General features: G+C 38.9%; 1 protein-coding gene across 1 annotated transcript; it reads left to right on the forward strand.

Moving 5' to 3' along the window:
* The first annotated feature begins 849 nt into the window (after window positions 1-849).
* On the forward strand, window positions 850-21,231 carry esr2a (estrogen receptor 2a). Its single transcript, XM_086167429.1, has 10 exons — window positions 850-1,018; window positions 3,668-3,722; window positions 11,760-12,589; window positions 12,731-12,894; window positions 13,219-13,335; window positions 13,429-13,737; window positions 14,719-14,857; window positions 16,762-16,895; window positions 17,633-17,816; window positions 18,718-21,231. Exons 3-10 carry the CDS (start codon window positions 12,180-12,182, stop codon window positions 18,950-18,952), a joined length of 1,692 nt encoding a protein of 563 aa, XP_086023555.1. The 5' UTR covers window positions 850-1,018; window positions 3,668-3,722; window positions 11,760-12,179; the 3' UTR covers window positions 18,953-21,231.
* Window positions 21,232-21,315: the final 84 nt, after the last annotated feature.

The raw sequence follows: 21,315 nt of genomic DNA on the forward strand, positions 1-21,315 counted from the left end.
CTGCTTTTCAATACGTATGCAGTTTGAGTAGGTTTAGGGGATTCCCTGATGTGGAATGAGAAGAAATAATTTATAATAATACCATTTACACTGCCATTTCAGGCATTGTGCTCATGAAAATACATTGTATTTTATATATATTATATCTATTTACAGCAATTAAAAATCTAACATTTGGTAACACTGGTGTGTATTGGAATCACAAACTTTCAAAATAAATGCAATAATGATATAGATAATGATAATAATAATAATAAAATATTAAGATGGTGATGGAAAAAATATCTGGTGTAATTTATACACACACACACACATGCACGCACACACACACACACACACACACACACAAAATTTAGGGGTAAAAACCTTAGAAATTGACTTACGGTTTAACGTGCTCCTTGCATGAACACTTGTGTATGTATATACTTATAACTCAGTTGGAGCAAATGATTTTTTTTTTATGAAAATAAAAATCAGTAGGTAATACTGAAATCCAGTATTTGATTGGGACTTCCCTGGCCAACTGGCCACCCTTCAACATTTCACAACATTTAACATGTTAGTTTTGGTGGTCTATTACTTCTATATTAATAATGACGTGGACTAACAGTTTATCAACTATTTCATGTCGAACATGTTTACCAAACCAAAAATATCATCATCCATTCGTTACTGCTAACTTTCATGAGTTTAAAGAGGAGGCGTGACCCTTTTTTGGAGGCGTCCGGTTGTGAAAAGGAAATAACCTTTTATTTTGTCGGGCGTGACCGGATGTTGTGCATCTTAATACGTCAAACTTTACAGCGTTTCCCCCTTGAGCAGACAGTCGTCTCCCGGGACCGAGAGCCCGAGTCGTCTATTGCGAGTTAACGCAGCCTGGCGGCCGGACGGACACGGCTGCGCCCACGGAAGCTCGTCCGCGACTTTATTTCACACTTTTTTTTTTTATTTCTCCTCTCATCTCGAACACATGACACCCCGGAAAATAGCAACCCTCTCGCCACATCTGGAAGCGGAGGTAAGAATTTTACACGCCTACGGTTTCCATACGCGGCGGCAGTTGACCTGACAGAGCGGACGTCGGGATTAAATCCCGGATTAACAACCGCGGGTTAAATCAAATCCGACTTGGGCAACAAGTGGAAGGCCTCGAACTGCGTGTGTGGAAAATCCGGTCGCGCCTAAAAACTGCGATTAACAAATTACAGCATTTACTTGTGTCTTTACCGGGGAAGTAAAAGATTTCGAGATTAGTTTTAGATCAGCACTCTCCAGACTACATACCTATTGGACGGCAGATCAATGATCGCCATTAAGTGAGAGAGATAGGTATTTTGAAATAAATTAATGAGAATTAGATAGATAGATAGATAGATAGATAGATAGATAGATAGATAGATAGATAGATAGATAGATAGATAGATAGATAAGAATGAGAATAAGAATAAGAACAACTTTATTTATCTCGAAGGAAATTGTTGTGCCAAATTACAAGAAAAACGTAACAATAATAAATAATAGTGGAAAAAAAGGGGGGGGGGGGGATAAGATATACAAATAAACTATAAAGTGTCTTAAGTAACAAGTGAAGACTATAAAGTGTCTTAAGTACCAAGTGAAAGATAAGGAGTGCACAAGAAAAAGTATTGTATATGTAGCTGTTATGAAATGACAGTATATATATATACAGATAAAATACAGATAAATTATTACAGTTTACAGGACGTGGGTCATTTTTTTAAGGTTTAAGATCTTAAGATTCTATCTATCTATCTATCTATCTATCTATCTATCTATCTATCTATCTATCTATCTATCTATCTATCTATCTATCTATCTATCTAGATAGTTTGACAGATAGATAGATAGATAAACTCAGGTGGGTATTTACGAGTGTGAGAATGCTCAGTGTGTTTATGTATCGTGTGTGTTTATGTACAGTGTGTATTTGTATTTGTATTTGTGTGAACATGCTCTTTTCAGAAAAAAAATTGAAGAAAGCTCAGAAAAGAAAAGAATAGAAAATAAATATTTTTTTGTCCATTCTTCTAACCTCCTCAGTCCTTCAATCCATGAATTTAAGCTGATTTTTTTTTGTTGCATCACCATCACCAGGAACACTGTTTTATTATAGTTGTATTACAGGAGAAATTTGACACGAGGATTCGGGTGTCAAAGCTCCCTGTGCTGTTTTTTTGGGACATTCTTGTCTTGGACACTCAGTTTTAGAATTAGAGGAACCCAGATGTAAAGCGGGACTCAAGATCTTCTCTAGCCTCATTCCTGCATCTCATAGTATCTATTCATAATTGTGCAAATGAAAGAAAAGGTTTCAGCATATTAATTAAGAAGTAAATTATGTTGCTTGACAGATTATTGAAATGTTATTGGTGTTGCTTTCTCACCCTCGAATCCCAACTGAAAAATCAGTAATTAATAAGAATTTAGTTTAATAAAGAAAACTTGCGCCCTCAAGATGTGGAGGTTTTGATTAATTCATATTTGATTCATTGAATTAAAATCCTGCTTTCAATCTGGGAAACTTGTAACTTCTACTTAAGACAATTTGATCTTATTATTTCCTATAAATAAATGAATAAGTAAATAAAAATGGAGAAAATTAGAAATTAAATCGTTTTTTGAATACTTTCCCCGCCATTCTGAAAATAGCTTGATATCTCGGAATCATCTTTTTCTGTCGGCTTTTCCCTTCAGGTGTCGCCACAGCGAATCAACCTTCTCCATTTAACCCTATTCTCTGTATCCTCCTCTCTCACACCAACTACCTTCATATCCTCTCTCACTACGGCCATAAAGCTTCTCCTTGGTCTTCCTCTCGACCTCCTGTCTGGCAGCTCCAATTCCATCATCCGTCTACAAATATATTCACTATCCTCCTCTATACAACTGAATAATTTCAGCCTGGCTTCTCGGACCTTCTCTCCGAAGCATCTAACATGTTCTGTCCCTCTTATGGACTCATTCCTGATCCTATCCATCACTCCCACATTGTCCCTCCCAAATAGAACCTCAACATCTTCATCTCTGAGGTTCGATCTACATATTTGGTTGTGGCACAAGTTTTACGACAGATGCCCTTCCTGGCGCAACCCACTTTATAGTTTCACTGAGACACTTTATAGTTTATAGTTTATTTTTATTTCTAATTCTTCCTTTTTCTTTTTATTAATTCTTACTGTTATATTTTCTGTAACTCTGGCACAACGATTTCCTTCGGGATTAATAAAGTTGTTCTTATCTTATCTTATCTTATCTTATCTTATCTTATCTTATCTTATTTATCTGGATTTGGGCTCAGGGAGACACCGGCCCGTGAGTGTTTTTATTTATTTATTTATTTTATTTTATTTTATTTATTTATTTTATTTATCAGCAATTTTCCTTCGGGATTAATAAAGTTGTTAATAATAAAGTTAATAAAGTTGTTAATAATTAATAAAGTTGTTCTTATTCTTATTCTTATCTTATTTACTATTTTTGATAAACCCCTATACTGCTTGGATAACAAGTAAATATTACCCTTATCTTATCATTTTTGAATCCAGTGAGATTAATCATGAATGAAACATAACCTCGAGTGGCAGCCAATCATTTATTTATTTTACTCACAGCCTAAACCTGATTTTGTTTTTTGCTTTTTCTCCAGCACTAACCCGGACCTCTCACCTCCACTCCCGATCCCCAACTGTGTTCACAGTAAGGTATGGTTTCTTTTTTCTAGGCAATTCCATATCTGTTTCCACTTCATGGTAAGGAGGCAGGGAAATTTGAGGATGTGAAAACGACCCGGCCTTGAACTTTTATATAAAAGGCATCCACTTCTGGCTGACGCCCAGGAAGAATTCGGGCTGGAAAATGTGTTTCATGTAGAGTTGGCCTGTTTGTCTGCGTATGCGGTAACAATTAACAATAACAATTATCCTTTATTAATCCCCATGGGGAAATTCGTTCTCTACAATTAACCCATCATGGATGAACCATGATTAGTAGACTGGCGTCGACCAGCGCCAGGGGAGCAGTTAGGGGTTCAGTGTCTTGTTCAACAACACTTTGACACACTAGGAGGTGCAGGGAATGAAACCAGGAATGTTCGGATTTAGAGATGCTTGCTCTACGTCTTACCATGCCCCTCCAAGCTGTGTATAGTTGTTTGGATTCCTTATCTCAAAGTTTAAAACTCAATATATTTTAATAGTGAATTGATTTCACTTGTAATTATTAATTATCTTTTATCGCCTTTTTGATAATTGAGTTCCTAAATAAAACTGTATTCCAAAACTGTGTCTTCCAACTGCAAAGCTTGTGTATTTGATTGTTCATCAAACCAGGAAAAATAAATGAATATATAAAATATTATATATATATAATATAATTTTGTATATAGATTTGTTGTGTATTATATTCATTAAAAAAAAGAAAAAATATATATATATAATGATATTTGTGTCCTAGCTATTTCATTACCTGGTATTTATTATTTGATTTTAGTATTTTGGTTGAAGACTTCATAGACTTGTCAAGTCTGTAGATTTGTGCCATTGTGCCAAGGTGTTACTACTGAGTATTTGTGTAATATGCGGCAATAACTTTTCGGTATTCATGTCGTTATAAACCGCGATTACCGAATACGCAGGTTATTATGCAGGTATCACCACTTTTGTAAAACTGTTTCTCTCACTCTTAGCGAGATAAGGACAATGTAGATTACATCATTTAAAGACAGTGTGTGGCTCCAGTGTCATGCCCTCCATTGAAAACCCACACAAAATATTGGTATGGCAGTAACTAATGTTGTGACCGTGCCATCTTAGAGTCGTAAAGCAGATGAAGGAGAATAGATGCTTTAAAATAAGGGTCACCAAGAGCTAGTCACAAAACACAAAGCAAGTGCGGCATTTGACCTGGTTCAAGCAGTGTAATTCCATTGTAATGACAAATATGCAAAGTATAGAGGAGGTATAGAGGAGGCTCGTCACATAAACAAAACAAAAGTACAAAATACTTATTTCACTGTCTGTCTTTCTTTGAAAGGCCTTCCCAATCTCAAGTAGCCTTTCTTTTCCCTTTCCTTTTTCTTTTTTTGAGATCATGGGCATTTCCCCCTTTCTCTTAATCTTTCTCTTTCCTTTAGTAACATCAGGTCTTGCTTTCTGCTCGGTAATTTTTCCTTCATACTCCATCAAATGTTTCGCCCACACCCAGGCCAATCCAGTAAATAACCAGTAAATAAATTAAGTTGCCAGTCGGAGAGATTGATTGACTAATAAAACTGTCGGTTATGCAATGAATTTGCTTGGAAAGAACTAAAATTCAATTCTAGCTGGATGAAAAATTACATTGAGTGAAAGATTAAGCCTTGTATCTGTGGTGTCTGACAAAATATTTTTTTTTCCCTCGTCCAACCACAAAAGGCCCAGACTAATAAAGAGCCCCTGGCCAGATATGAAACAATGATTACCAAGCACTCATGCAATAATGCAAAGATGGGGGTAACTTGAACATTTCATCATGGAGAAACGGATAGTTGATGAGTTCACCAAAGAGAATACAGAGGAAATACATGTTTGTGATTGATCAGAAAGGTTCACATCAGCCGGGTTTAAATAGACCCAAATTCGATATTTGAACTACGAGAAACTCCCCGAGGTGATCTGTACATTTCAATTGGAAGGTTGGACAGCCAGGAATTTTGTGTCAGCAACATTCGATCTCACTCACCTACGACCAGACATTAAAAAATAGCCTGGAATTTGTAGTTTTGACTTTTTCTGAGAGAAAAAAAAAAGTAACATCTCCTGGACACGTACTCACGGGATTTTAAAATATAAATAATGCCTCTCCGATCTAAGGGAGTTCACCAGCAACGAAAAATACGTCAATTCTTTGGAATTTGATGCGCTGAGGGATTTTTGTTTTTCCAAATCCAGAATGAGAGCGAAGGAGCGCCTTCCATTTTAAGTGAGGGGCAAAAACAGGAGACACTGAGATCATGGTTAAATGGGACATTAATTTCACTGGTCTGTTATTAAATGGTTCTAAAAGTTTTAATGAATAAATTTACCAGCAGAGAGAAGGATAAGCATTTTCAAAAGCAAACCTTTCAAAGATTTCCATTTTAGTGAATTATCTTGTCGCGGAATTTCTACAGCTGAGGCCCTGAAGCTGGCTGACAGGGCTTAAATTATAATCATGGACTGAATCCACCTAAATTTGAGGTTTATCAGGAATCGGTTTCGATAAGAAAACAAAAATACGATGAGTACAGTTTATCTCCCGATCCATCCCTCCGTCACTTGTGAACAAGACCCCAAAATACTTGAACTCCTCTACTTGGGACAGGACCTCTTTCCCGACCCGGAGTGGGCATTCCACCCGTTTCCGGTATAGCACCTCGGTCTCTGATTTTGAGGTGGGGATTCCAATTTTGGTCGCTTCACACTCGGCTGCGAACCGTTCCAGTGAGAGCTGGAGATCATGGCCTGAAGAATCTAACAGAACCACATCATCTGCAAAAAGCAGAGACTCCACCCTGTGGCCAGAATGCCCTGGTTGCTCTGGTTATGAACAGAATCAGTGACAAAGGGCAGCCCTTGCGGAGTCCAACTCTCGAATTTGTTCGACTTACAACCGGCAATGCGGGACCACGCTCCGACACCGATCAGACAGCAACCGAACGGCCCATTTATTTTTTTTTGATCAAAAAAAATGAATGCATCCTGAATTTATCTTTACATTTTGTTTTTATGGGGGATTTGTGGCGTGCAGTGGTTAGGAGTCTCCATGTACTCTCGCTAGGTTCTCCATCTTCCATCCACAGTTCCAAAAACAGTAGGTTTTTTGAAGACTCTTAATTTTCTGTAGGTACGACTGACAGTTTGAATGGAGCGTCTATGTTTGAACCTGTGACTGAGTTAGACACTGCCTCTCTTCCCGGACCCAATCAAGTGTCTGTGAGTGTAAAGAGATTAAATGAATTTGATTTTGTAATTCATACGGCATCAAATGGAAAATGTTGTCACTCGCTCAAGGCTGTTTGAAAGTAAATGATATGCTAACCAATTGGTTTCTGATTGACTTGGGTTGAATGGGGAATGTGTTCCACCGCTCACATTTTTTACACTACATAGTGTGTGTTGGGTGAATATTGAAAGACTCTGGGATCCTTGTATGTGTTGATGACACTCTTTGTTAGCAGCAACAGAAGTTTTTGGAGAAGAAACTGATCTAACTTAGCCTAACGAGACACATAGAATTTTGAAATCACACACCTTCTCTGACCAGCCATGTGTGCAGTACAGGAAGTCACGTTTATCACAGACTGTCCGAGACGAACAGGTGCATTTGCTCATTTCGGAGCAGGAAGACTCCGGCCTTCGTACTGAGACAGGCAGGTGTGTGGACTCAAAGGGCTGGGAGACGCACAGTGCTTCTATTGCCAGCTAAATGATTCCACAAGTCTGTGAGTAAATTGGACCAAAGTACGATACGTACCGAAATAGCTCTTTCAAAGGATAATTTTGCCATTTTCTTGATAAAATTGATGATGACTTCATTTAAATAGAAGATTCCTGGTGTCTGTGTACCTTCTGATGAAGATACACATTGCTGCGCTGAGGTCTTAGACACGCAAGGTTATTATTTTTTTTTTCAAGTCTAATATTTATGATCTTTCCATAGTATTTGCTTTTGATCAGAGCCGTCACAGCTTTGGCCGTGTTCTTGGACTATGCATGTATTGGGAGTTTTTACACAATATCTACCTTCTTTTAGATGTAGTATGTATGCATATGTGTACTCGTCTACTTCTACACTTAATAGGGGTATCAACAGGAAGTTTTTCCATTCTCATTTAAGAGAAAAAGTGTATTTTTGGAAGTCAGTTTAAAACTTCAAATGTATCAAAATCTCAACCACATACACTTAAGTGTCAATGAAAGAAGTACAATCTTACTTCTTTTAAGTCTGTTCATCATTTCACCAATTGAATTCACTCAGTGATTTTATTGGAAACCTTACAGCAATACTTTTTATGTATCCAACAGACTTATTGACACTTGCTATGTGTCTAATATTGATCAGAGTACTACATTAGATGGTGATTTTCTTTTGAACTGGTGTTTTGTTGTTACATCATCAATTATTTGGCAGGCGTTATAATTAAACTTCCAGCAGAATCTACATCTGTCTTTCATTATCCAGCCGTTCATCGGTTCTGATGACCGGTAGGATCTAACACACCCAGAGATGAGTGAGGTGACGCTTTCCTGCCCGCTGCCAGGAAACACTCCCTCCAGAAACCCATTGTTTTGTCATAGCCGGCGTCATTAAAAAGCGGAGGTATTTAGCAGATGTGGACCTCCGAGCTGTTGAGGCCGAAGTCATCACCATCTTTAGTAAAGGGCAAAGCTCTTTTTGATATCTTGCCATCATTTATTACACACCTCAAAAGATGTTATGTCGGAAAGGAAGGCAAAGACTCGCTGTTAATTAGTCTCGGAGCAAAACGAAGCCTTGAAGAGACTCTTTTTCGATAATGAATACTCTAGATTTTTCAAATATATTGGTGATGAGGAATGACCATGTTGAAATCACAATTTACTGAAATCTTGTCACTGAAACATTTTCATGCATTCAGATATTTGATGATGGTTGACAAAGCAAAAGCTGTTCTCTTCATTTTCAACCTTTTTTTTCTTTCTTTCTTTATTTTTATCAGCGTTTAGCTTGTTCTAAATCCATGTCTGTTCTGTCCCAGGTTGTATGCTCTTGGACCACAGACAGCATGTAATCAGTTGGTAAAATTGAATTGATAATTATACTTAATTACATGTTTACAACAGTATTATTTTGATTGTAATTAGTGTTTCTGACCGACCACTGCCTGTTTGGCTTCTCCTACACCAAATCTGTTTTACTTAGATATTCTTAGTTTATTTCCCTGCCATCCTCTCTTATAACTGATAATATGCTAGAAGTTTTTACATAGACTAATGACGTTTAAGGGTAATAGTATGATGGCAGAAGATCTGTATGTGATTTATTGTGGTGTTTTTTTTTTGTCTGCTCTTTTATTTCTATCATTGCTTATTTGATTTAAAGGAAAAAAAAAGCTAGCCTTCATGGCACTGACCAACTTTTTTTTTTAACCTTGCTGATGAGCCATAAATTGTTTTGTCACAACGCAACACAACACAACACAACACAACACAACACAACACAACACAACACAACACAACACAACACAACACAACACAACACAACACAACACAACACAACACATAAATAAGCTTCAGCAGAACACTGCAACAGCTGCTCAAGTGATTTTTGGAATTGTAGCACAAATAATATGAAAAGTCAAAGAAAGATTTTCATTTTGTCCACTTTTGAATGATTGACAGCATGAGTGGTTTCTTGCTAAAACAAGCCAATAGTGGCAACTCGGTAAACTTATTGAACCTTTTCTTTTTTTTCGGTTGAGTGATGATTTCCATAACTATGGTCTGCGCCAGAAAAGTGGGAAAAATAAAAAAAGAAAGAGAAAAAGAATGTGAAGTAGTTTGTGCTCAGACAGGCTCAGTTCCCCCTCCCCCGGGAATCATTAACTCAGCTCGGTTTGCTCGATCAAATGTTGTAAAAGCAAACTAAGATGTCCTTAGACTTCCAGGCCTCTGTGTATATGTGTGTGTAACTGGGGACAAAGTGCTGGACCCCTCTACATGTAACTGTTTAAGAGAAGCCAAACACATGTTTTTGTGAATTGAACCCCCCCTTGCTGAAACACACACGTGCATCATCTTTTGGTTTAAGAGTGTAAACAAAGAGCTGGTCTGTATCCCCTCTCCCCTCAAGGTTCTCGCCAAAGATATGAAATTTAAAAACAAAGGAAGCTTCCTATAGCATCCATAAGTTTGCTGAGCCGTCCCTGACAACGTTATCAGCTCTGAAAATGACCCGACGACGCTCAGACGGTTTTGCTTCTCGTCCTTGGCAGAAATAGCACTGAGCCACTGAATATAATCCTGAAATGTAGAGGAAGGCCAAAGTATGTTTTTTATCATATCATTGGTATAATGAAATTGAGTAAAATCCTCCTTGTTAGTAGTCAAATCCTTTTTACATCCGTGTGTACGTGTGTAATCATGTCGCAACGTCATATACGGTGCAGTTTTGTGAATAATCACCTTTGACTTATCTTGCCAAATAAGCAGCTCATTGTGTAGGCCTCCAATCACTTTTTTTTTTTTTAATGCAACCACTATTTCACAGCTTATTGCCAAAATCTGTTGCTACCAGGATATCTTTTTTCAGAGTAATATCATGGAAATTATTGATGTAAATGATGAAAATGTATAATCTTAATGTAGGGCCTCATTGATTTCAGTGTGAAAGCTTTTCAATATTCTCAATACTGCAGCTCCATCCATGACCTTAATTTTGCCGTGAGTATTTGGCTGGAACGCAAAGTGAGATGACGGGACCCAGTAACTACTCGGGGGCCGGGGGCTGCAAGGGGTTGTGTTCGTGTACAAACTGCATGTGTGTACGTCGCGTTATATAACAGCTTCCATTCTTTCACTCGCAACAAACGTCTATCTGTCAGTCCTGGCACTTTGATCCAGTTTGAAAACCAGATTTTTAGAATACAAAGTACTTGAAGATTTCTTACCTTTTCACTTTGAAGAGACACTATGAAATAGTGATGATAATGTATTTATTATTAAATGACCACTACTGGCTCCAGATGGGAGAATTACATGACGAAGGTATTTCCCATAGCCATTTCAGTTCAGACAGAAAAAAAATAACATCTGAGAACACAACTAACTTACAGGGCTGTATTTAAATCACTTTGTAACATATTGCAATCTGAATTGTTGTTTACCATATCATGAATAAAATATACATTTGTTTATCACGAAAATAAAAACAATACCAATAAGTGGTTTGCATGAGTACGAAACAAAAAGCTTTTCGTAATTTATTTGAATATGTTAACAAAAAAACAAAACAGAAAAAATGAAAACATGACTGTTGCCAGGAGTTTAATCCACCCTGACCTACATAACCTCCATAATGACTGACGTAAGAGTTCATCTACAAAGGGTCTGTAGAAGAAATGGATCAGTGACTTTGTAAAAGTAGGTTGCCCTGAGTTTATCCACCAATGCGCTGCAGCTCAGACTGACCCGATGCGGTGCCCCAGGGGTGACCCCAGGTAAAGTGAAGAAGCATCGTGTCATATAAGCTTAAAAGCAGCCGTAGATTGACACAAACGTAAAGCTAAACCTATAAACATACTAAGCCGCCAAAGACAAAGGTAGAACAAACAATTCAACAAACAAAATATCTGTTCTGAAAAACAAGTCACATGGAAGGCTGTTGTATCAAAGGCTATATTAGCATTTGTTTTCTTCTAAAGAACTATGTCATCTGTTCTTTATTGATGGGTAAAACGCACAGTTTCATGAGTTTACCGTGAGGCATCACGGCTTTTGATGCTGAAGGTAATAATAATAAATTCCAAAAGAAGTATATTACACTATAGCCTCAGACTACCATAGCATAGCCGTTTCAACAGTTAGCTAGCATGTCATTATGAAAACATTGGTAGAAGCATTTACCCGAACATCCAAAGTGCGCTTTAATGAAAAATGTTTTCTAAATATTAGAGATATACGACATCCAAAATACAACTTTTCAGTTTAATGCTTACCGGTATTTTTTTCTTGGTGTTTCAGGGAAGGCCGTGGCGACTTCTCTGACCCTGATGAGTTCCCATGTGATGATATGATGCTGATGGCGGGGACCACAAAACACATCTTCCACGGACAACCGCAGCGTTTTCACTTATTTCTCACACTGATCCCTACTTCTGGTAGCGTGGAGGATGTGGTGTCCCAGCTCTGGATTCTTAGCTTAATCTAAAAAATTCACACGAGGGACATCTATGGGTGCGAGAATGTATCATGTATCGTTAACCTCGTCTGGCCTGTGTGGATAGATTTGTACATTCCTAGCCGTTTTTTTAAGGATTAAACAGAATAGCTAAAGATGATGACACTTTCCCAGTGAACTAAACACCCAGGCAACTTGCACATCTGAGGTTCTCAACATTGACGATGCCATAAATCTATGGTGAGAGATATTGTACAGCTGTTATGGCAACTGCCCCCTCTTCAGACAAGGATCAGCCCCTCCTGCAGTTCCAGGAAGTGGATTCCAGTCGAGCTGGCGGTCATGTTCTGTCCCCTATCATCAGCTCCTCTTCCCCTGGGATGCCTTTGGAAACCAGCCAGCCAATCTGTATACCCTCCCCGTATACCGATCTCAGCCACGACTTCACCGCCATCCCCTTCTACAGTCCGACTATCTTCAGCTACGCCGGTCCGGGTATTTCCGATTGCTCCTCAGTCCATCAGCCGTTAAGGCCGTCTTTGTTTTGGCCCAACCATGGCCACGTGGGCGCACCCATTTCTCTACATCCCTCCCAAGCTCGCGCTCCGCACAACCAGGCCGTCCCGACCCCGTGGATGGAGTTGTCACCAGTGGACAGCGTCTTGACAACCAGGTAGGCCAAAAATGTCCTATCAACACAAATTTCATTGAAATTCATTAGTCCACTGCAGATATGATAAATCAGTGACACTGAAACTTCCGACCATCCTGGGTTTGCATGACTGACATGCACACTAATGTTTATGTTTATTAGCAAGAATCTAAGGAGGCGTAACCAAGATAATGAGGAGGTGGTCTCTTCAGGGGGAAAGGCAGACCTTCACTACTGCGCTGTGTGCAATGACTATGCCTCTGGTTACCATTATGGTGTCTGGTCCTGCGAGGGTTGTAAAGCCTTTTTCAAGAGGAGCATTCAAGGTGAGACATAGGACAGCCTTTTTTTTTTTTTTTTTTTGTTAAATCAAGGAGGACATATTCAAAGTTTCACTCCTTTGATGAGGTTCCTGTTTTAGTTAATGTTCCTTTTGATTGAATATTTTGCTAAATAGAGCGTCAATGTTACTGAGATAGTTCTCTGTCCGTCATCTGTTTCGTCTATGTAGCCTTTCTTTAGTGTAACTGTAGTGTGTATAGGCAGTTGCCATATTTCCTTTCAATGTGATTGGAAACCATTTTTGTTTCATCTTTTTGTCCTGGTTTTAATTTTAAATGACTTTTTTTTGTTGTTTTTGTCATTTTTAGGACACAACGACTATATTTGTCCAGCGACCAATCAATGCACAATTGACAAGAATCGACGTAAAAGCTGCCAGGCGTGCCGCCTCCGCAAGTGCTACGAAGCCGGCATGGCAAAATGCGGTAAGTGGTGATGACATTCCAGTTAATGCGTTCACGTTTTAGAATTCATGTGACGGATTTTCCAAGACATCGCAGACTTTTTCTTTGGTTTAGGGATGCGTAAGGAACGGGTAAACTATAGGAGTCAACAGACAAAGAGAGTGACCCGTCTGTCATCCCAGAGCAGAATAAGTGGACCCAAGGTTTTAACTGGACCGGGCGTAAGTTTCTTAAAAGACCTCCACCCTCGTTCGCTGACCCCGGAGCAGCTGATCGAGCGAATAATGGAGGCAGAGCCACCGGAAATCTACCTCATGAAGGATATGAGGAGGCCGCTGACTGAAGCAAACGTCATGATGTCACTCACCAACTTGGCTGATAAAGAACTGGTTCACATGATCACCTGGGCTAAGAAGATCCCAGGTGTGTGCAGGGATGTGTTTTTTTATTTTTGTATTTAGTAACTTAAGTATGAAGTATTTATTTTTATGAAATATTAACTGTAAAATAGTGAGATAATTATCATGGTTAATGAATGAGTGAATATCTGATTAATTGATAAATACCAGAGGTATTGCAGTTGTGAGGTACGTAGCGAAGGCAATAAGTTTATCAAAACAATTGGTAATTGCTTATTTCATCAAACTGCACCGCATGATCGCTAGCTCAGCTTGCCATTGTTGAATCTTTACATGACTTTACATAGTTACATGACACAAGACGATGCTTAACAGTTCAGAACATTTTCACCAATCAAATTTGAAGGAACTTAAATACTGAAATTTCAGTTCCTTCAAAATTTTGCCTCAGGAGAGGAGAGGTGGTATGCTAAGCTAAAGCAATCCCTAAATCAGTATGTGCACGGATAGTGCATCGCACCAATTTTCTTATTATATTCCCACCATTTGACAGTGTCCATCTCTGAATTTTAACGCTGGAATGCACCAGCTAAGATCGCTGCAAACCTCATCCGAGAACTAGACCCTGAGTTGTATTTGCAAAGGCTTTTACCGACATCTTGGTTCTTATCCTGATAAACATCAGTGGCGTTTAACATAAGAACCTTTCAAAAATTGTCCTATTTCAAGGTTAAAAAAAAAAAACAAGCTGTGATGCTGTGAAGGAATGAGTCATACTTAAAGAAAAAATAGAAAAAGGCTTAAACTGCTGCCGGGGGGAACTCAGCACGCTCAGCACGATGCTGGTAAGCAATTATTAAAGAACTTAAAAATAACATATTGCTCTCCACAGTCAACTCCCCTTGATTTGATTTAGTCATACTGCACAGCTGTGATAATTATGTCACAGTATCTTTATCAGACATTTAAATGTAAGCCGAATGCATTCAAAAATATGGTGTGTTAGTATAGCCGTCGCATTTTACGTGACATTCGATTGGTCCAGGGTTTGTGGAGCTCGGCCTCCTGGACCAGGTGCACCTGTTGGAGTGCTGCTGGCTGGAGGTGCTGATGATCGGCTTGATGTGGAGGTCTGTGGACCACCCGGGAAAACTCATCTTCTCCCCGGACCTGAGCCTGAGCAGGTACGATCGCCCCAATCCTTTCACTTGCGCTGTAGTGTAAACACTGTTACCGGTTTTGAGCTTTCCCCCGAGTTACATAAGAAAGCCACAAAAATTAGAACCCTTTACTTTGCTGGATTTTAGTTGCAATGCTAAGTTACAGTTGTCTGTTTAAGAAGCTATTTCTCGGCGCTCCTTGGCAAAAGTGGTTCTGGATGAATACAAATGCCTGATTGTCTCTGACGGTGGAGCCAAGCCGGGCTGAAATGGATAATTCACAGCAAATACCTATAAAGTAAACAAAATGGCATACAGATTAATTTTTTTGGGATGCTTCTTGAGCTGTGCAAAGGCTGAAATCCTCAGTGATCTTCCAAGTGTGACAGGGGAGAATAAAAAAAAACCTTATTCGGTTCATAAAATTTTATTTTATTTACCTTTTTGCATTAGATAGCAGTCAGTCAGATAAAGAAGATAGCATTCATCATTATGGATTCATCTCTATAAGGAAATGCATAAAAGAACGTTGCAATGACAAAAGCTGACAAAACACACTTTGTTCTTTAGAGCCCCTTTCAGAAAAAAGTTTTTCATCTTGTCTAAATGACTGAAAAAATATTCCCGAGTGCATACAAATAAACACAATACACCATCGCGCATGATGAATGTTGTTATAATCCGTTCATAACAGCTCAATCAGAACATAATCCAAGATGGAAGTGGCTGCAATCCAGATTATCGGCAAACCGGTCGGACACTGGGTCTCACAGGCAGGAACTTTACACATGAGGATGGTCTTGGCCATATGGAGAAAATATGTGACAAGACTATCAAGGTCACCCTTTTTTAACATTTTCATGTGTTATATAAGTGTGTAAGATACACAAACGAAAGATACACAAATAAATCAAGCCCGTGTCTCAACAGAGCGAGCTGTTCACTCTCCCTTATCAGGCTGTGTTCTTAAATTCTGTTAATTTATCGTCATCTTTCCAAACAGTTTTGTTGACTTTTGAAGATAATTTCTCAGAGAGTTTCATGCAGATTTTTTTGTAACGGGTAAAACTTTGCATTTTCCCCACACATGCCACAATGGTGAATGAACTTGAATCAACAAAAAATGTAATTCAAAAATTAAAAGTGATCCCTTTCTTTATTGCACCATACAACATTGTCTATCTATCTATCTATCTATCTATCTATCTATCTATCTATCTATCTATCTATCTATCTATCTATCTATCTATCTATCTGGGTGGCTTTGGCTTAGTCGGGCCTTGTGTGTGTGTGTGTGTGTGTGTGTGAGAATGAGTGAATACAGTCTGGAGTTACGCGCTTTGAACCTCAAGGTGTGAAAGCGCTATATAAATTGAGACCATTTATATTTACATTCAATATTTACCGATAGCTGCAGGAATTTCAGTATATTTCGTTTTTGATTAAAGCTACCTGTCCGTTTAAAACAAATCTAAAGTAACAGGAGCAGAAGCTGGAGTTCAGGCGATGGTCACAAGATGACCCTGACAGAAGTGATGATAATAGAATAGAATAGAATAGAATAGAATAGAAAAGCTACAGGAATGATTGGGAGTGAATGAGGAGGCCAGAGTAGCTGGTCTGTCGAGTCCAGTCTTTAAAATTTAGAATTCTCAAGCCTGGGCTTTTAAAGAGCTTAAATAGCCCCTGCAAGTGAGCCCTTTTACACGTCTGATGTTGAGCATTTCGGGATTTTCTTTTGAGTAAAAAAAGGTGTAAGATCACGTCTCGCAGAGGAAGGGAGTGAAAAAAAAAAGCAGCACTACATAAAAAAACCTCCCCCTCAAATTTGGTTCCATCCTCAACAAAGACGAGGTATGGTGGACGCTTAAAGAGCCCGTTGTGTGTTTTCATCCAACAACGGTGGCGCTTGTGTGGTTTTTCGGTAGAGAAGAGGGAAGCTGCGTCCAGGGCTTCGTGGAGATTTTCGACATGCTGATCGCCGCCACATCCAGAGTGAGAGAGCTCAAACTGCAGAGAGAGGAGTATGTCTGCCTCAAGGCCATGATCCTCCTTAATGCCAGTGAGTCCACGTGTACACACACACACACACACACACGCACACACAAACCTGCAGTAAGGGTTGTTTTTTTTTTCTTCTCCAGCTCTCTTATGTGAAAACTGTGCACTTTTTGCTGTATGCCATTTATTCATTCATTCATTCATTCATTCATTCATTCATTCATTATGAGCCACTGCCAGATGATTCATTTGATCCCAAATTTTTATTTTCAAAGTATCACATCCCACAGGGGAGCACCAACCATAGACCCTATAAAAATTCACGCATTCTCCTTGGGAGGATTGTTTATGCAACATGATGGTTGCAGGTGAAAAATAAACTGTCCTTGAGACAAAAGCAAAGCAAATATGCTGTGATTAAACCCTATTTTCCAGAAGCCTGAAGAATCCCTGATTATTAACCAGTGTGACTTTGGGTCCCATACACGTCACATAAATGCATAATTATTTTCAGTTCAGCTCTTTTATAATAGCTGAACCTTGATATATCAGAAGCAGAATTATATATTAAATCTAGAGCTGCTGGAAAATATATTCAAACCAAGATTGTGTGCATGTATTTTCAAGCAAAATGTAGAACTATTTTGGCAGATTCTCATAATTTGGCATCTATATAATAACAACAACATACCTCTAAGGTGCATCTTTCAGCCAAATGTCATTTATTAACACTTCCAGCTTTATTTTAAAACGTGCTCACACAAATGTGAACTGTGCATATGTGCATGCTTTTTCCAGATATGTGCCTGAGCTCCTCGGAGGGCAGTGATGAGCTGCAGAGCCGCTCCAGGCTGCTCTGTCTCCTGGACGCCGTGACGGACGCTCTGGTGTGGGCCATCGCCAAAAGCGGCCTTTCGTTCCGCCAGCAGTACACACGCCTTGCCCACCTACTGATGCTGCTGTCACACATCCGCCATGCTAGGTGAACTGAAACTGCTAATAGAGATCCAAGAGCCGGTGACACAATGATGAATTACTATCCTGCAACTCTTAACTTGTCTTAAAGGAATTAACTACATCTTATCATGTTGTAACTCCATCAAATTGCAGAATGATTGAATAGCTGTTTTGATGGTAAACTCAGAAAATTAGAATATTGTGATAAAGTTCTTTATCTTCTGTAATGGAATTACAAAAACAAAAATTTCATACATTCTGGATTCATTACAAATCAACTGAAATATTGCAAGCCTTCTATTATTTTGATATTGCTGATTATGGCTTACATCTTAAGAAAACTCAAAAATCCTATCTCAAAATATTGGGATATCAGGAAAAAGTAATTTTTGTTTTTTTAATTGCATGACAGAAGATAAAGAACTTAATCACGATATACTAATTTTCGGAGAGTGTCCTGTATATAGTGCCAAATCACAACACAGATGAAGAGAAGGTGTGTGATTTAGCATTATTGCAATAAATTGTCACAAAACGTATCCTGTAAAAAATACAGCAACTACGCCACCTAGACATAAATAAGAAAAAAAAGAATTCATATAAATGATGAATAATGGTTTCATAATGATAAATGAGTTCTTCATGATTATCATTTTTTATCAATAAAGTGTAAAACAATCTTTTCAGTTGAATGTATAGAAGTGTATGACGTCATACATTTACACTTCAAGATAAGATAAAATGTACTTTATTGATCTCAGCATTGGGAAATTATTGGGCAGCAGCAGCATAACTAACAAAGAAAAGACAGTGACAAGCTCAAAATAGAAATAAAATATATTCAATGTATGTTGAATGTGTTGAATTAAGCAGTAACGTAATGCAAATACTAGTTCATAACTCATTGCCACATCTTCTCTGCGCAGCAACAAGGGCATGGACCATCTGCACTGCATGAAGATGAAGAACATGGTGCCTTTGTACGACCTTTTGCTGGAGATGCTGGACGCCCACATCATGCACAGCTCGCGCCTACCGCACCGAGCTGCCCAGCATGAGGCCGCGGAGCAGAGCGAGGCTACCGCCCAGCCTCAGAGCTCCGGCAGCAGTCCGTCATCAAATAACTGGACTCCAAGCGATAATGGAGGTGAGCCCCAGTAGTGGGTGGATCACCTCTTTGCTTGCAAAATGAATCCAAATACAACAAATTTTTACCGCTGAAGGGATAAAACTATCAAAAGCTGAAGATATGTCTTACTGGAAGTGAGAGCAGAACACCGCAGACTAACTGCTTATGCTTTGAATCACTGTAAATCAATTCCGGTGACGTTATCAAATAATGAAAGTTAAACTTAAAGCCTTAAAGCCTGCAGCGTTATATGCATTAATACAAACAATTAAAAGGCTGTAGTTGAACACGTCATTAGCGCTTTGTTTAAGGTGAAGCGGACGTCATAATACGATCAACGGTTGTAAGAGACTAAACAGCACCATTTTATAACCCAACCCTTGTTAGATCAAGATTGTTTGTCACTGAGTCGTAAACATTAGTGCACGCCAGGGCCGAGCAATACACAATAACTTTATTTTACATTTTTTCGCGGTGCATGTACATTTTCAAAACAAAGGCAAAAGCATGGGGTGGGGTCACCCCTCCAAAAAATGTTGTGATATATAAGACTTAAGTTGTCAGGAAGTTGTCCAAAACTATATTTAGAAATCCTCCTCATTCAGTGGAATTACTTTAAAAAACACCCAGACGCCTGGTATTCAAATTTTTTTTTTTCTCTGTTCACCGGGCCTCGTGCACATGTGCTACGCAGAGGCTATGCTCATTGAACTTTGACCCCTGTGCACCGGGACTCCTCAGTACAATGAGCTGAGACAGGTGGCCTCCAAGCTGAATGCCCCGCTGACCCCGGCTGCCACCATTCTGGCAGAATTAATTCAGAAAGCTTTGAGCAGCTTTTTTTTTTTTTTTTTTTTTTTTGGAAAACATACTGTGATCGCTCAGCAGACTTTATTAAAAGCCAAAACATGAAAAAAGAAAAAAAAAAAAAAAAAATCAATACAGAGTAGAGCTTCTTCTATTATATAAAACGGAATTCCATTCAAACCTAGTATTTAAGTGAAACTGTTCTCAGCTTGATACTTTATAAACTAAAGTGAAACCACAACCCTTTTTTCTGTCCTAATAACCATATCTACCTAAATGTCAAACTCAGCTGTCCGATTGTCATTTCAAGCGGGCTGCTTCTCGAGTTGGTGGTTTAGGAATATGCACGGAATAATTTTTCATTCAGGCCTGCTGTTTTTGCAGCTCTGAAAGTTTCGGGACATTAATTTTCAGGCAGGCGCGTAAGTGTGTTGTAATGTTTTATTGCTTTCGGTTGCTGTTTTAGGCTTCGGTCACCGGTCTTTAGCCTGGCAAAACACGATAGTTAACGAGATTTTATCAAATATTTCTAGAAGTCATTGTTTGGTGTATTCTTGAGCCGATGCCCGTTGTGTGGTCAAATAATTTCATATCATTGCATTTTTCATCAGACTTGAAATTACATTTTCATATAGTCCTCCAAACAAATAAGGGAAGCCATTATCACTAAATGTTTCCAAACAGTTGATTTTATCTGGGTGAGAACATAGGCTGCCAAGCAGATGTACAGTTGCTTCTACCTTGAAAAAAAAGTGAGACAGCCGCAGAAGTGCCTTTAACCTGCATTATTTCCATATGTGGCCAAAAGACATTTTGGAAAAAAATACGAAACGACTTCAGGAAATAACACCCTTTGGAGCGCCGAGTACAGAAAATACCCCCAAAAGTTTCCACAAACAAAGCAAAGACGCTTCTAAACCGGGAATCATCCTTACCTGATGTACATCCATAAGAACTGGCCCGGCCACCCAGCGCAGGAAACCTGCTTGCATTTCCGTTCTCATTCTTTCTTGCAGTAAAAACATCAGAAAACTGGTAAGGCCAGTAACAAATCTACGAGAAAACCAAGCCTCTAACTTCAACAAACCAGAGCGTTGTGCGTCACAACGAGAAGAAGGCCGTTGCATCATCATTGACCTTTTCATTTGTCTGCTGGAGGCCTGCACGTTACATCTTTAACGCTTATTATTCTGCCCAGTCCTGGTTTGCGTGGAGAATAGAAACCTCACTTGCTCCGAAGACAATATTGCACTTCTGCTTTAAGAAAAAAAGTGAAAAAGTATTTTTGTATCTCTCAGCATCCACTCTTATATTGTATCAGCTTTTTAGTTATTATGTGCATTATCATTGTTCTTTGGCCTCTTGAGTCATTTTCTGTTTTTTTTCCAATGTTTTTTCCAGTTGCACCATCAGTGCACATCACACGCTGTATCACTTGTACAGTCCATTTCCAGCTATCACATTAGCAACGTTGTGTGAACAAGTAAAGTTTATTTGTGAGCCGTGGGGCTAAGTGTGAGTTATTACATTTGAAAGCCTTGCGCTTCCCAACTAGTCCGGGTTCAGTCGACGAGAACCAAATCACAGT

This window comes from Fistularia commersonii, chromosome 20, assembly GCF_037954325.1.
Source record: "Fistularia commersonii isolate RoL2024-O1a breed Wild chromosome 20, RoL_Fcom_v1.0, whole genome shotgun sequence".
In the NCBI taxonomy this organism is placed as follows: Eukaryota; Metazoa; Chordata; class Actinopteri; order Syngnathiformes; family Fistulariidae; genus Fistularia; species Fistularia commersonii.

What these genes read in the sequence shown, in the direction of transcription:
- esr2a (XM_086167429.1), top strand. Translation starts at nt 12,180, where the DNA reads ATGGCAACTGCCCCCTCTTCAGACAAGGATCAGCCCCTCCTGCAGTTC. An exon ending in GACAGCGTCTTGACAACCAG is followed by an intron (nt 12,590 to 12,730) that starts GTAGGCCAAAAA and finishes TATGTTTATTAG; the next exon opens with CAAGAATCTAAGGAGGCGTA. An exon ending in TTTCAAGAGGAGCATTCAAG is followed by an intron (nt 12,895 to 13,218) that starts GTGAGACATAGG and finishes TGTCATTTTTAG; the next exon opens with GACACAACGACTATATTTGT.